At 46.0% G+C, this 15630-nt stretch overlaps 1 protein-coding gene across 1 annotated transcript; it reads right to left on the bottom strand.

Moving 5' to 3' along the window:
* Window positions 1–740: 740 nt before the first annotated feature.
* On the bottom strand, window positions 741–8042 carry LOC132386687 (zinc finger protein 239-like). Its single transcript, XM_059959032.1, has 2 exons — window positions 8026–8042; window positions 741–1735 (listed from the first exon to the last, which is right to left on the bottom strand). The coding sequence occupies exon 2, from the start codon at window positions 1284–1286 to the stop codon at window positions 771–773; it is 516 nt and encodes a 171-aa protein (XP_059815015.1). The 5' UTR covers window positions 1287–1735; window positions 8026–8042; the 3' UTR covers window positions 741–770.
* Window positions 8043–15630: the final 7588 nt, after the last annotated feature.

Raw genomic sequence — 15630 nt, 5'->3', positions numbered from 1 at the left:
CCAGTGTGAACTGCCTGGTGTGACATTAGGGTGGATGATTGAGTGAATCCCTTCCCACAGTCTGAACAGGTGAATGGCCTCTCTCCAGTGTGAACTCGCTGATGTATCTTCAGTTGAAATGACCGAGTGAATCCCTTCCCACATTCCAAGCAGGTGAACGGCCTCTTCCCAGTGTGAACTCGCTGATGTATCTTCAGTTGAAATGACCGAGTGAATCCCTTCCCACATTCCAAGCAGGTGAACGGCCGCTCTCCAGTGTGAACTCGCTGGTGTGCAATTAGGGAGGATGACTGTGTGAATCCTTTCCCACAGTCTGAGCAGGTGAACGGCCTCTCTCCAGTGTGAACTCTCTGATGTACCTTCAGTTTAGATGACCGAGTGAATCCTTTCCCACAGTCTGAGCAGGTGAATGGCCTTTCTCCAGTGTGAACTCTCTGGTGTATCTTCAGTTGAGATGACCGAGTGAATCCCTTCCCACAGACTGAGCAGGTGAACGGCCTCTCCCTAGTGTGAACTTGCTGATGTCCCTTTAACTCAGATGACCAAGTGAATAATTCCCCACAGTCTGAGCAGGTAAACGGCCTCTCCCCAGTGTGAACTCGCAGGTGAGACATTACGTCGGATGACTGAGTGAATGCTTTCCCACAGTCTGAGCACGTGAATGGCCTCTCTCCAGTGTGAACACGCTGATGTACCTTCAGTTTAGATGAGCAAGTGAATCCCTTCCCACAGTCCAAGCAGGTGAACGGCCACTCCCCAGTGTGAACTCGCTAGTGTACCTTCAGTTTAAATGAGCAACTGAATCCCTTCCCGCAGTTTGAGCAGGTGAACGGCCGCTCCCCACTGTGAACTCGCTGGTGTACCTTCAGTGCTGATGACTGAGTGAATCCTTTCGCACAGTCCAAGCAGGTGAAAGGCCTCTCCCCAGTGTGAACTTGCTGATGTGCTTGTAGGTTGGATGACTGAGTAAATCTCTTCCCACAGTCCAAGCAGGTGAATGGCTTCTCCCCAGTGTGAACTCGCTGATGACTCTGTAGGTGGGATGACTGAGTGAATCTCTTCCCACAGACTGAGCAAGTGAACGGCCTCTCTCCAGTGTGAACTCGCTGATGTATCTTAAGTTGAGATGATGAAGTGAATCTTTTCCCACAGTCCGAGCAGGTGAATGGCCTCTCCCCAGTGTGTAATGACTGGTGTGCCTGCAGATGAGCTGACAACGTGAATCCCTTCCCACAGGCTGAGCAGGTGAACGGCTGCTCCCCGGTGTCCACTTGCTTTTGAGCCATTATGTCAGATGATCGAGTGAATCTTTCCCCACAAATTCAACAGATGAGCAACTTCTGCCCAGTGTGAACTGACTGGTGTGTCCACAGGTGGGTACACTGACTAAATCCCTTCTCACACACAGAATAGGTGAATGGCCTTGTCCTAGTGTGAACTTGCTGATGCACCTTCAGTTGAAATGTCCGCATGAATCCATTCCCACTGTCTGAGCAGATGAATGGCATCTACCCTGTGCAAAATGACGGGCATGCCAGTTGGTCAGATGATTGAGTGAATCCCTCCCGACAGTCTGAGCAGGAAGGATGACCGAGTGAATCCCTCCCCACAGTCTGAGCAGGAAGGATGATCGATTGAATCCCTTGCTCCACTTCTTAAATATCTGGATAGAGACAGCAAAACTGGTATGTTCTGTTTGAGATTCCTGTAGACAAATTCCTTGTCATTTTCTAACCTGTAAAAAGATTTACAAAATCCATCAAAGGGTGTAGAACATTTCAGATGAAATTACATGAGTTGGCAAGATGTGATCTGGAATCACATAGTTACAGTGAAGTTCAACCCAAGTTGGAGAGAGAAATCATCTTCTAACTGGGCACAGTGCTGGAATGACCATCAAACACTCTGATGCTCTACCTGTCTTTAAAAGAATGGGGCATTTCTGCCACCTCCAATCTGTGACCTGCCTCAGTTTGACTCTCTCTCCATTGTTATTATTCCCTGTTCCCACTGAGCTGATGGGTTCCTGGCCCCACAGTAACTGAAACACTCTCACACAAATAGCCGGCAGTGTATTGCACGAACCCACCACTACCTGTGTAAAAAACTTACCCCTGGCATCCCCTCAGTATTTATTTCCAAGCACCTTAAATCTATGCCCCCTCGTGTTAGCCATTTCAGTCCTGGGAATAAAACCTCTGGCTATCTACACGATCAATGCCCCTCATATTCTTATACACCTAAAAAATGCACTAAACATAAACAAGGTGATTAAACATTGCTTTGAAGATTTGTTGGAAGTATACAGAATTATGAGGGTATAGATAGGGTAAATGCAAGCAGCTTTTTCCACTGAGGTGGTGTGGGATGACAACTAGAGGGCATGGGTAAGCGGGGAAGGTGAACATTTAAAGGGAGCACGTGGAAAAGCTCTTCACTGAATCGGTCGTGAGAGCGTGGCATGAGATGTCAGCACAAGGGGTGCATGTGAGCTCAGTTTCACCATTTGAAAGAAGTTTGGATGGGAGCCTGGATGGTAGGGGTATGGAAGGCGATGGTCCCAGTCAGGTAGTTGCAATAGATACCTTAAATGTTTTTTTAGCATTGACTAGCTGGGCCAAATAGCCTGTTTCCGTACTGAAATCCCCCATGTTTCTGTGACAGAGAAGCAGGCCAAACTTGTTTGAAAGGGAAAGATAGGAGTGACAACAGAGCAGCAATGGCTGGAGTTTCTGGGAGCAATTCAGGAGCTGAGTGATCGATATGTGTGGTCTGAACAACATCTGACTGGTGTCAAGAAACCAAACTCTCCCTCGTTGTCACAAAAACAAAGGAGCTGATTCTGAACTACAGGAGGAATGGAGACAGGCTAACCCCATGGAAAGGGCTCTCCAGCAACCTGTAAACATGACTAAAGTACCTGAATGCAAGACTAACCCTGGGGAATCAGGACCAGACTATTGGGAGTGATTTGTGGCCTGCTATGGCACTTTCACAGGAGACCAAGCCTTTTAATAATGGGAATCTGTATCCCCAGTTTAATGTCCTACTGCTCCAAAACTTACCAACTAAGCCAACATGATTAAAACAGATAATATGGATTGGCCTGACAATGACCGAAATCGAATGCGACGAGCTTTGACATATTATTGGAACTTGATTTTCGATTCCTGATCAACCCCGAAAGGAACTAATATTTAAAGTGAACATGTTCAGCGGGAAGAAGGATGCGAGCAGGTTATATTTTGGGATCAGAAATGGGATCAAAAACCTACCTAGGGACAGGTGGGGACAACAACCCGTTTAGAAATTGACAAGCAAAGATGTTTCCTACTGTGAGATTCATCCCTCAGGAAGAGCCCAGTGTAATATTGACAGTTGCTGGAATTTCAATTCCGTTTATGATTGATATGGGGCAACCAAAACCACTCTCGATCAGGAAATACTATCAAAAGGGATTCCAGCTATCAGACGCTACAATCACTCTGTCTGGGTTCGAAGGCACGGAACGTACGTATTCACGTACCCAGCCACTGCAGGGGGAATTCCAGGGGAACCAGTGTGAGGTTTCATTTACAGTCATCACCAGACGGGGGGTGAAATCTCGTAGGGAGAGACTTGCTCTGTCCGTTGGAAGTCGAGATTCTATACACGGACAAGGATATTATGCCGGAACTGCAAACAACTGATAGCTTCCTCTGACCACCCAGTGGTGGGCACTTTATCTGGACTCCAGTACCTTTAAACCCCTTCTGCCGGTGGCCAGCTCTCATGTGACTCTGTGCTATGACCCTACGTCGTGCTCACCTGAGGAAACCCCTCGAGGGACAGAAGTTCCCAGTCATGGTGATTGGAGAGGATAAAGGAAGAGACGGCACTGCATTTCTGGCCGAAGTTCCAGATTTCTTTTGGCGACAGACAGGACTGGTGGTTCCCAATACCACCGTTAGGGTTTGCCCTGGGTTCAAGCCAAAGAGCCGAGGGCTCCTTGCCTACACCCTGACGAAACAAGCCTCCAGCACCGAGGGAGACTGGCAAGACTTGGCCGCGGGCCAACTCCGGTACTGGAAGGAGTCTGTGGTGAAGACGGGACATCTGGTAAGACATTCTTTTAATAGTGACTGAACCCAAGACGTTGTACCCCATCTCTGGGCAATTTCAGTCCATGAAGTCAGACCTCCTGTCTGGATCACAGTGAAAGAAGGACAGACTCTCCCATCCATTCTGCAATACCCCCTCTAGCCCATCCGGATCACTGTGAAAGGACAGACTCTCACATCCATTCTACAATACCCCCTCTGGCCCGTCTGGATCACTGTGAAAGGACAGACTCTCCCATCCATTCTGCAATATCCCCACTAGCCCATCCGGATCACTGTGAAAGGACAGACTCTCCCATCCATTCTGCAATACCCCCTCTAGCCCATCCGGATCACTGGGAAAGAAGGACAGACTCTCCCAGCCATTCTGCAATACCACCTCTAGCCCGTCTGGATCACAGTGAAAGAAAGACAGACTCTCCCATCCATTCTGCAATACCCCCTCTAGCCCGTCCGGATCACTGTGAAGGAAGGTCAGGCTCTCCCATCCATTCTGCAATACCCCCTCTAGCCCATCTGGATCACTGTGAAAGAAGGACAGACTCTCCCATCCATTCTGCAATACCCACAATAGCCCATCTGGATCACAGTGAAAGAAGGACAGACTCTCCCATCCATTCTGCAATACCCCCTCTCGCCCGTCCGGATCACAGTGAAAGAAGGACAGACTCTCCCATCCATTCTGCAATACCCCCTCTCGCCCGTCCGGATCACAGTGAAAGAAGGACAGACTCTCCCATCCATTCTGCAATACCCCCTCTAGCCCGTCCGGATCACAGTGAGAGAAGGACAGACTCTCCCATCCATTCTGCAATACCCCCTCTAGCCCATCTGGATCACTGTGAAAGAAGGACAGACTCTCCCATCCATTCTGCAATACCCCCTGTAGCCTGAGGCAACGTTTTATGAGGATGGAATGTCTTTTGTGGATCCAGCAGGAAAACGATGTTCTGGCTATGCGATATTGACGGACAGTGACATAATTGAACATGCCTCTTTTGAAGCAGCTGTCTCCGCGCAGAAGGCTGAGCTGTTTGCTTTGACTCGTGCCTGTATACCAGCAACAGACTAAAGTGGGAACGTTTACACAGACTCCCGTTATGCGTTTGGAATGGTACATGACTACGGGGCTCTCTGGGAACATGGGGATTCCTGACTTCCTCTGGCCACCACATTAGTAATGCCACCTTTGCAAACAACTTACTCACCGTTCTACAGCTACCTCGAGTTTTGTTCTTCTGAGGGGGCTGCCTCTGAGGAGGAGTGAAAACTGTGGTCCCAGATGGGGTGCCAGAAAGTTCCCGGCCTAAGGTTTCTGATCACCTAGTGGGACAAGTTTGTGTTCCTACACAATTTTTACCAATATTGGTCGATCATATACATGATTTGACACCCCTGGGAAAGGAGGGAATGGTTGGTAACCTGTACCCTGCACACCGTGTACGACTCCTTTGACAGGTGGATCTTTCTGGTGTCTACAAGTTGCTTTTATTGAATTGCCTAAAGTACAATGCTATAGATACTGCTTAGTTATTATAGATGTGTTTAGTAGATGGATTGAAGCTATTCCAACTACCATTAATACAGTTATGACTGTTGTGAAGGTATTATTACGGGAAATAATTCCCAGGTACAGCCTGCCAAAGATGCTGAGCTCTGACAATGGCCCACACTTTGTGGTGAAAATAAATGAAGGGATGTGTAACAAACTAGCTATCAAGCAACAATTCCACTGTGTACACCACCCACGGGCCGCTGGCAGAGTGGAAAGAGCCAATGGCACTCTGAAGAGTAAACTAGCCAGACTAACAGTGGAGACTGGACTCACTTGGTTGAAGGTCCGACCATTAGCCCGATTCCATATGAGGGCTACCCCACAGGGGAAAACAGGGTTGTCACCAGCTGAAATCATTTCTGGACAGCCCATGAGGACACCCTGGGAACAAAGTCTCAGGATTAAAGGCAAAGTGAATAAGAATAAGGAAACTTGGTTCTTGAGGGATATTGGAACTCTGATAAAGAAGAGAGAGATGTATGACATGTATAAGAAACAGGGAGCAAATAAGGTACTAGAGGAGTATAAAAAGTGTAAGAAATTATTCAAGAGAGAAATCAGGAGGGCTAAAAGACGACATGTGTTTGCTTTGGCTGTCAGGGTGAAGGATAATCCAAAGAGCTTCTCCAGGTATGTTAAGAGCAAAAGGATAGTAAGGGATAAAATTGGTCCTCTTGAAGATCAGAGTGGTAGGCTGTGTATGGAACCAAAAGAAATGGGGGAGATCTTAAATGTTTTTTTTCCGACTGTATTTACTAAGTAAACTGGCATGGAGTCAATGGAAAGAAGGCAAACAAGGACTTATTTGTCCCTGGGACCAATAAGGCAAACAGGGAACTCTGTATTGAGGTCATGGAACCTATACAGATAGAAGAGGAGGAGGTGCTTGCTATCTTGAGGTGAGTAGATAAATCCTCAGGACCTGACAGGGTATTCTCTCGGACCTTGAAGGAGACTATTGTTGAAATTGCAGGGGCCCTGGCAGATATATTTAAAATGTTGTTACCTACGGTGCCGGAGGATTGGAGGATAGCTCATATTGTTCCGTTGTTTAAAAAAGGTTCTAGAAGTAATTCTCGAAATTATTGGCAGGTAAGTTTGATGTCAGTAGTGGGTAAATCATTGGAGGAGTATTATGAGATAGGATTGACAATTATTTAGATAGACAGGGTCTTATTAGGGAGAGTCAACACGGCTTTGTGTGTGGTAGGTCATGTTTAACAAATCTATTAGAGTGTTTCGAGGAGGTTACAAGGAAAGTGGATGAAGGGAAGGCAGTGGATGTTGTCTACATGGACTTCAGTAAGGCCTTTGACAAGGTCTGCATGGGAGGTTAGTTAGGAAGATTCAGTCGCTAGGTATACATGGTGAGGTAGTAAATTGGATTAGACATTGGCTCAATGGGAGAAGCCAGAGAGTGGTAGTGGAGGATTGTTTCTCTGAGTGGAGGCCTTTGACTAGTAGTGTGCCACAGGGATCAGTGCTGGGTCCATTGTTACTTGACAACTATATCAATGATCTGGATGATAATTTGGTAAATTGGATCAGCAAATTTGCTGATGATACAAAGATTGGAGGTGTAGTGGACAGTGAGGAAGGTTTTCAAACCTTGCAAAGGGATCTGGACCAGCTACAAAAATGTGCTGAAAATTGGCAGATGGAGTTTAATACAGACAAGTGTGAGGTGTTGCACTTCGGAAGGAAAAAATAATGTAGAACATATAAGGTAGATGGTGGGGCACTGAGGAGTGCAGTAGAACAGAGGGATCTAGGAATACTGATACAAAACTCCCTAAACGTGGCGTCACGTGTAGATAGGGTAGTAAAGAGAGCTTTTGATACATTGGCCTTTATGAATCAAAGTGCTGAGTATAAGAATTGGAATGTTATGGTGAGGTTGTATAAGGCATTGGTGAGGCCGAATTTAGAGTATTGTATGCAGCCCTGGTCACCGAATTACAGGAAGGATATTAATAAGGCTGAAAGTGTGCAGAGAAAGTTTATGAGGATGTTGCCGGGACTTGAGAAACTGCGATACAGAGAACGGTTGAATAATTTAGGACTTCATTCCTAGGAGTGTAGAAGATGAGTGTAGACTTGATAGAGGTATATAAAATTATGATGGGTACAGATGGAGTGAATGCAAGCAGGCTCTATCCACTGGGAGAAAAAAAAACAGAGGACATGGGTTAAGGGTGAAGGGCGAAAAGTTTAAAGGGAACATTGGGGGAAGGGCTGCTTCACAACTGAGTCTGACAGAGGCATAACTGGTTCTTCTGGGCACATTTTGTCTCACTCCCAGCTATTTCCTACCTTCCTTTGTGCAGGTACGTAATGTCTAAAGGACCAGTGTTTGTAAATGAGACTCACCAAAATTTCTCCTGACTGAATCACTGGAATCTCCGAGTCAGATGGGTTCTCTCCAGTTGATGCTCTCAATCTTCGGGCTGGTTCACTTGTTGCTGTTCCCTCGTCTTCAGTCGTGGTTTTTCTTCCAATAAATCTCTCACCGCAAGTCTAACTTTAACGTGAAAGATAATGAAGCACGTTCACAATGAAAAGGAGGACCAAACATTTCTGCTTAATGTTACTAGGAACAAAACTCACTGAAATTTAAACGTTGAAAGCAAATATAATGATCACAGTGAACAATCTTTTATTGTCCTTCAAATGTCACAAAGCGATATGGGATAAGAAGGAGCCATCATTCAGTGATGGTAAGACATACGACACAGGAACAGAATTAGATGATTCGATCTATCTGGTCTGCCACACCATTCAACCATGGCTGATTTTTATTTCAACACCATATTCCTGTTTCTCCTGTAACCCTGAAGCTAATTAGCAATCCTGAATATATTAATCTTTGTCATAAATATACCCAAATGGCAGCCTCAGCCAACCTCTGCGGTAACAAATTCCACAGATCAGACAACTTTTGGCCAAAAAATTTTTCTCATCTGAGTTTTAAAGGGAAGCATCTTTATTCTGAGACTGTGCTGTCAGATCACAGACTCTCCATATCTAATGGAAACATCCTCTCCATGTCCACTGTATCCAGGCGTTTCAGCATTCGGTAGGTTTACTTAACCATACACCCCTCCACCACCCCCACCGTCCCTCTGAACTCCATCGAGCACAGGTCCAGAACCATCAAATGCTCCTCCCACAGAAAGCCGATCACTCCTGAGATTATTCATGTGAACCTCATTAGCAACAACTGTACTGAACACATTTCCAGGAATAACAGACAAATCGGTTCCAGGATAATTGACAGGGAAAAGTTGTGCTTTCTTTACTGTTCTACTATCACATGTGTTGGCGCGTGGCCAAGTGGTTAAGGCGTTGGTCTAGTGATCTGAAGGTTGCTAGTTCGAGCCTGGGCTGAGGCTGCCCGTGCGTCCTTGAGCGACGACACCGGTCCCAAGCTGTATGGGTCCTAATGGCCTTCCCTTGGACAACATCGGTGGCGTGGAGAGGGGAGACTTGCAGAGTCTAACAGAGGCCTACAAACTATCACAGCCATTTTCATTTACAGGTGAAGACAGGTCCATTTCATGAAATATAAACCAAGAAATAAAAAGAAACTGGAATTACCAGTAACACTCAGCAAGTAAGGAACAGCTTACAATACAATTCAATTAATATCATTTCATCAGAATGACTTCAAACATTTACAGTTTTTAGTGGAGATCTCCAGCACAGCTGCCTGATTTCCACTGTGTGACAGTGAGGGGGGGGGGGGATTTCCAAACACAGTTTGAACACCAAATTCACGGGTCTATTTCTACTGTTGTAAACATGGAACAGCCCCTTTACTCACAGCCTCTCCCTGTGAGGATGGAATGGGAACTCATCCTCTCCTCAGACTGGCATTCATTGCTTCCAAAGGAACTCCAGAAACAAACATCTGATCCCAGACCAGAAATACTCACTCAACTCCTCACAAGCCCAAACAGCTCGATCCCGGGGTCCACTTTACCTGGATCAAAAACCGTGACCTCCCAGGACCCAACCTCTCAAAGTCACACAGCTGAATCTGCCACTCACCGACCCTGAGAGTCTCACACATTGTCCCCACATCTCACACTGGGATTTCCCCACAACCAATGTCCAGCTGCCCAAAATTTCTGCTTCATTGCAGGACGAACATCCAGCCCCATCTGCAGAAGCTCAAACCAAAGTCAAAGCCAAAACACCAACAGTTCCATTTGCCTGGAATGCCGATCACAGGATTAGAGCCGAAACACCAACTCTCCCAGTACTCTTTGCTGTAGTGTGTCTGCCCGTCACTGTTCATAAACTAGCACCTCCACACCAATGCACAACAGAACTGGGACCTGATGACCCTCCGGCATTCCAGCTAATAATAACCGATTCTGGAAATGATTCAGTGAGGCCAAAGGTACAAAAGAACACTTCACAATGAAGGCAAGGTTTGGAGGAAAGATTGCTGATGTATAACATTGAGGAGGTGGGATACAAGGCGGACTGAGGATGACCCAGATGGTTGATGTATTTCACTGAAGCGGGGTTCAGTAAAAAAAAACGGAAAAAAAACATTTAAGATCTCCCCCATTTCTTTTGGTTCCATACACAGCCGACCACTCTGATCTTCAAGAGGACCAATTTCACTGAAGTGTGAGGAGACTGGACAGAGTTTGAACAAGATGAGCAGATGGAACCAGGTGGGAGAAGGGATCAAGGACGATCACTGATGGTCCTCCAGCAACACATAGGTACTGAATGAATAGTACATACTATTGTACAAAAGATTCTAAAATGACAGAATTAGCAAAAATAACAAGAGCTTTGCCAGATGTATTTTGACCCTCACCAGATTTTTATCAACACAACCATAGAAAGTTTCCCATCCAGACACTTCACGCTTTGCATGGTAATTACTCTGCCCGTGACTATGAGGAACTGGTAAGACCTTTGGATCCAGATTAGCACATCACAGAAACCATTCTCCCCCCTAGACTTCCCAGTCCCTCGGTAAAGCAGGCAGTGAAATCAAGGATCCCCACAATCTGGGACGTTCTCCTTTCTCACCCACCCCAGTCCGAGAGAAGACACAACAGCCATAAAGCTCCAGGACAAACGCGAGGAGCCTCTGGAAGCGAGACGAGTTCGGGATAAGTTAACGGGACTCAGTGGCCAACATCAGATTTCCCCAACACAATATGGAGGATGCGTGACCACCCATCTAGAGATTGTGAACATACGCAAAGAGATCGTTACATCTATGGTTAAATGGGAGGGACAAATGGGATCACGTGACCGGTGGGTTCTAACACCCCAGGCATAGTCTCCAGCTTCCCAGCATTCTGTTGAAATAAACAGATGCCCCTCACATCTCCTCTCACCTTAAATGTGTCAGATATTTCAAACCCCCAGGAAAAAACATACCCTCTGTCCACTCTATCTATTCCTCTCGTAATCTGATAAACGTCCATCCAGTCTCACCCCAGCTGCGCCGCTCTGCAGAAAACAACACAAGTTTGTCCAGCCTCTCGTTATAGCTCATGCCCTCTAATCCAGGCAGTGTCCTGGTAAACCTCCTCTGCGCCCTCTCCAAGGCTCCGATATCCTTCCGACAATGGGGGCGACCAGAACTGTATGAAACACTCCAGATGTGGGCTGACAAGTTTTACAAATCTGCAACACAACTTCATGAGTTTTGAACTCAGTGCTTCAACTAATAAAGACAACCATGCCATTTGCCTTCTTAACCACTCGATCAATCTGTGCAGTCTCTTTCAGGGAGCGATGAACCTGGAGTCTAAGATCCCTCTGATCATCGACATTGTTCAGGGTTTTGCATTTAACAGTGTACTGTCTCATACATTCAGGGGTGCAGTGCTACCAGAGCGGAGCCGGAGAGCCGCTCCGACACCTCTGAGAAACAGTCAAAATAAACAAGTACGGAATTTAACAACCCTGGATATTAAATAGAGGGAATTTTACGGAAGCGGGGGTTGGGAAGAGGGGGTGTTGGCTGGTGGGGAAAAATACCACTAATAACATTAGGATATTTGATCGCTTTTGGTGAAATCCTGGAGCTGTGACTGTTTTTTATTTAGGTATTTGTGACATTCCTTCTCGCTCAACCCGTTGTCCGAGGAAGCTGGGAAATAGCTGGACACAAATGCAAGCATTTATCCGCTCTTTCCCATGGATACCATTGGATTCCAGGAAGGAGCTATATTAAGCATGGAATGAACATCGAAACCCATGTTTAAGAGTCGAAAATAATGAAAGAAAAATTCACTCTCGCTCATCTTCGGCCTGATTTTGATCAGATACACAAGCTAATCATCCAAAATCCCCTTCTACACCTGGATAAATTTAATTTTGTTTTGGAAGCCAAATGGAAAAAAAAATTCTAGGCTACAAGCTAGTTTTACGTCATTTCATATCATTAGTAGCTGATCAACTCCTTGGCCTCGCTCCCCCAACTGTAGTTGATTGAAAAGAGGCTCTTTTTCTCTTTGTGTTGATAGGAAAAAAGAGTAATTTAGTGAGGAAATGAACTAGATGAAATGCATTTCCAAACCACCTAAATGGTTGCTCTCCTCCCGTTAACATTTGTCACTTCCAAAATACAATATTTTCTATTCGTTTAGTTGCGATAATAATTTATGTAAAGATTCTAGCTTCTTTAACTTTTTATATATTTAAACACTAAACTGGATGTATAAAGGTCGAACCATGTAACACCTGACGTGTGAGGATATTTTGTGTATCGACACTCACAGGTACACTTCAATATATTGAGAAAGGGATGGAGCAGTGGACCCAGAGTGAAGTGATAAGCAGGTGAGAGGACGTACAAAGACAGAGGGGATGAGAGGGAGTGGGACGGAGGGGTGTGAGGTAAATTTGTTCACCGGAAGGGGAAATCGATATTCATGCCATCAGGGTGGGTGGGGGCACCCAGACGGAATACAAGTTGCTGATCCCGCACCCTGAGGGAGGCCTCATCTTGGCAAGGGATGGGATGACACGTCGGAACGGGAATGGGAATCGGAATTGAAATGTTTGGACACCGGGAAGTCCCGCTCGGAGTGGATGGTTCAAAGGTTAATTTATTATCAAAGCAGGTATCCGTAAATAACGATGAGTTTTTTTTTTCTCTAGAGAACCACGACACAAAGAAAGCATGAAGAAAGCACAAAGAAAACTGCGGAGGAGCCGGTATCACCAGTGTGGAGGCGTCCGCATCGGGAGCAGCGGACACAACGGGCGACCCCGGAAGATTCACAGGTGAAGTGTTGCCTCACCTGGAAGGATGTTTGGACAATGGAGAGAGTTCGGCCGTCCGGCCCTTTCACTGTGACACCCCGAACTCCACATGAAATCCGTCCAAACGAATCTGGGTGAACTTTAATGACCAATAAATATAATTCCTCTCAGCGATCAGCTGTCTGAGTGATCCCCTGACTCTGAGAGGAAGGGGTATCTATGGTCCACATTGTCAGGGTGTCGAGTTTACCAGGAGACAAAGACTGCAGGGACGAAAGGTTTTCTGCTGACTAACACACTGTGTGTGGATCCCGCTGGCAATTCTAGTGTTGTGACCCGAATCGAGAGAAACGCCACGCTGCCCACTTCACCAACAACATAGCACAGCCGGACACATAACAGGGGACTTTACATCCCACAACACTGGATTCAGTGATGAAAGCCGTGATTAATGTTGTTGTCTCACCGAAAAGTCCATTAACCCTAACCCTGCAATATGGTGTAAAATCCCGCTCCCCATATTAACACGGGTTATACAGACCAAAGAGCAAACTGCCGGAGGAACTCAGTGGGTCGGGCAGCATCTGTGGAGGGAGATGGACCGTAAACATTTCGGGCCGAGACCCTCCCTCTGGACTGAGAGTGGAGGGGAAATAGTCAGAGAAAAGAGGTGAGGGGTAGGGATGGGGCATGAGCTGGGGAGTGAGAGGTGGATTCAGGTTAGGGGGGAGGTGGAAGGTGAAAATAGTGACAGGGGTGGGAGCTCAGTGGTTGGGGCAACACGGGGCTGCAGAAGATGGAAATTAATTCCATAAACAATGAGGTTAGAGAGTATTTGTTATAGAGAGTGCAATGAAGATTCACTTGACTGATCCCTGGAGAGGTGGGGTCATAACCTGAAGAAAGATCAAATGTGGTAACTCTAAATGTCATTTAGAGAATCGAGGACTGAGAGGTGAACACATTGAAATGCAGAACATCATTACCGGTTGAACCAGTGATCCCAGTCTCTGAAAAAGGGGATGGGAATCGAGCCCGTGACTCTGTGACCTGGGGGTGGAGGGAAAGGGATCGGGGTAGATATGGTGTGGAAAAGTAGACATGTATCTGGTGTAAATATGGAATAATGTGGAGAATGCGGCGGATGGGTCGGGCAGCATGTTAGGGCCGAGGAGCAGAGTCACCAGTTCAGGAGGGAGACCCTCCACCCGTCACCTGATCCCGTTTCCTGTTCACGTTTTTCTGCAGATCTGCAGCATTTGCGGGTCACTGCTCTACGTGTACATGTAGCTTCACCTTTGTCACTTTCAGAGAACGCAGTGAGATCCGGATCAAATAGCTCCACACAATTAAATTAGATTATTACATTTACACAATTAGAATAGCTTATTACATTTTTTTAATATTTTTGTACTATATATATATACTTACTTTAAGTCACAATTGTTAAGATCTTTTGTTAATTAGGTTCTACTGCTACCGCAGAGACAACGAATTTCATGGCATATGCTGGTGCTATTAAACTTGATTCTGATATTGATATGGGAGACCCACCGCCAGTCACCTGATCCCAGTTACCGCAGATCGTAATGTGAGATTGAAGCATTTTCCATATATTTGCTTTCCACAGAAATGACAACTGGTCAGTTTCCTTCTGTGGTTCCGGAGCAGAAGCTCAGTCTGTCTAATATTTCCACACAATTAAAGTGGTGTATTTGTTTATTATCATCACGTACTGAGCTACAGTGAAAATCTTGCCTGATGAACCATCCACACAGATCGATACATTACAACAGTACATTGAGCTCATAGACAACAAAAAAATAACTGTAACAAAGTATTATGGCTGCAGAGAAAGTGCAGTGCAGATAGACATATGGTGCAGGGTCACGTCGAGTTACATTGTGAGGCCGAGTCCATTTTATCATTCATTTGGCTTATAACTGCAGACAGGAAGCCATCCTTCAGCCTGGTGTTACGCACTTTAAGGCTTTTGTATCTCTCCGCCAATGTGGGAGCGGGTTTGCAGCAAGAATGTCCAGGTTATGAGGTTCTTTGTGTACATGGCCTGCTTTTCCGAGGGAGGGGAAGTGTAGGGAGAGTCCATGGAGTGGAGGCTTGTTTCTCTGATGTTCTCTGCTCTCCAAAGTTCTCTGCAGTTCCTTGCAGTCATGGGCAGAGCAGTAGCCATACAAAGGCATTAAGTATCGACAAGGAGCTCAGAGACCTCGGCCTTCACCCTGCCTTGTGTAGCTGGATCCTGGACTTCCTGTCAGATCACCAGCAGGTGGTAAGAGTGGGCTCCATCTCCTCTGTCTCTCTGACCCTCAGCACACATACCCCACAGGGTTGTCACTTTGGCCCTCTCCTTTACTCTCTGTGCACCCATGACTTGTGTTGCCACCCACAGCTCCAATCTGCTAATTAAATTTGCTGAGAATACTACATTGATTGGCCTAATCTCAAATAATATCTTTCAATCGATCAAATGTCTCCTGACAAGGTTCGGTCCAAACATACTTTTCACCCATCTTCAGGAGATTAGTCAGAGGAAGAGCGAGAGCAGGAAAGTTCTTACAGAACTTACGATAATATCCATCCATTCCCAGAAACCTTCTAAGAGCCTTCTTACCAATCAGAGATATGCTCTTCCCAAGTGTCACTCCCTGTGACTAAGTCATCAATATAGGCATCTGTGTGTTCTAACCCTCGAATTTCAAAATCAGT

The sequence above is a fragment of the Hypanus sabinus genome, unplaced genomic scaffold (genome assembly GCF_030144855.1).
Source record: "Hypanus sabinus isolate sHypSab1 unplaced genomic scaffold, sHypSab1.hap1 scaffold_1258, whole genome shotgun sequence".
Lineage (NCBI taxonomy): Eukaryota > Metazoa > Chordata > Chondrichthyes > Myliobatiformes > Dasyatidae > Hypanus > Hypanus sabinus.
The sequence above is the reverse complement of the archived record's forward strand: the minus strand, read 5'-3'. Positions and strand labels throughout refer to the sequence as shown.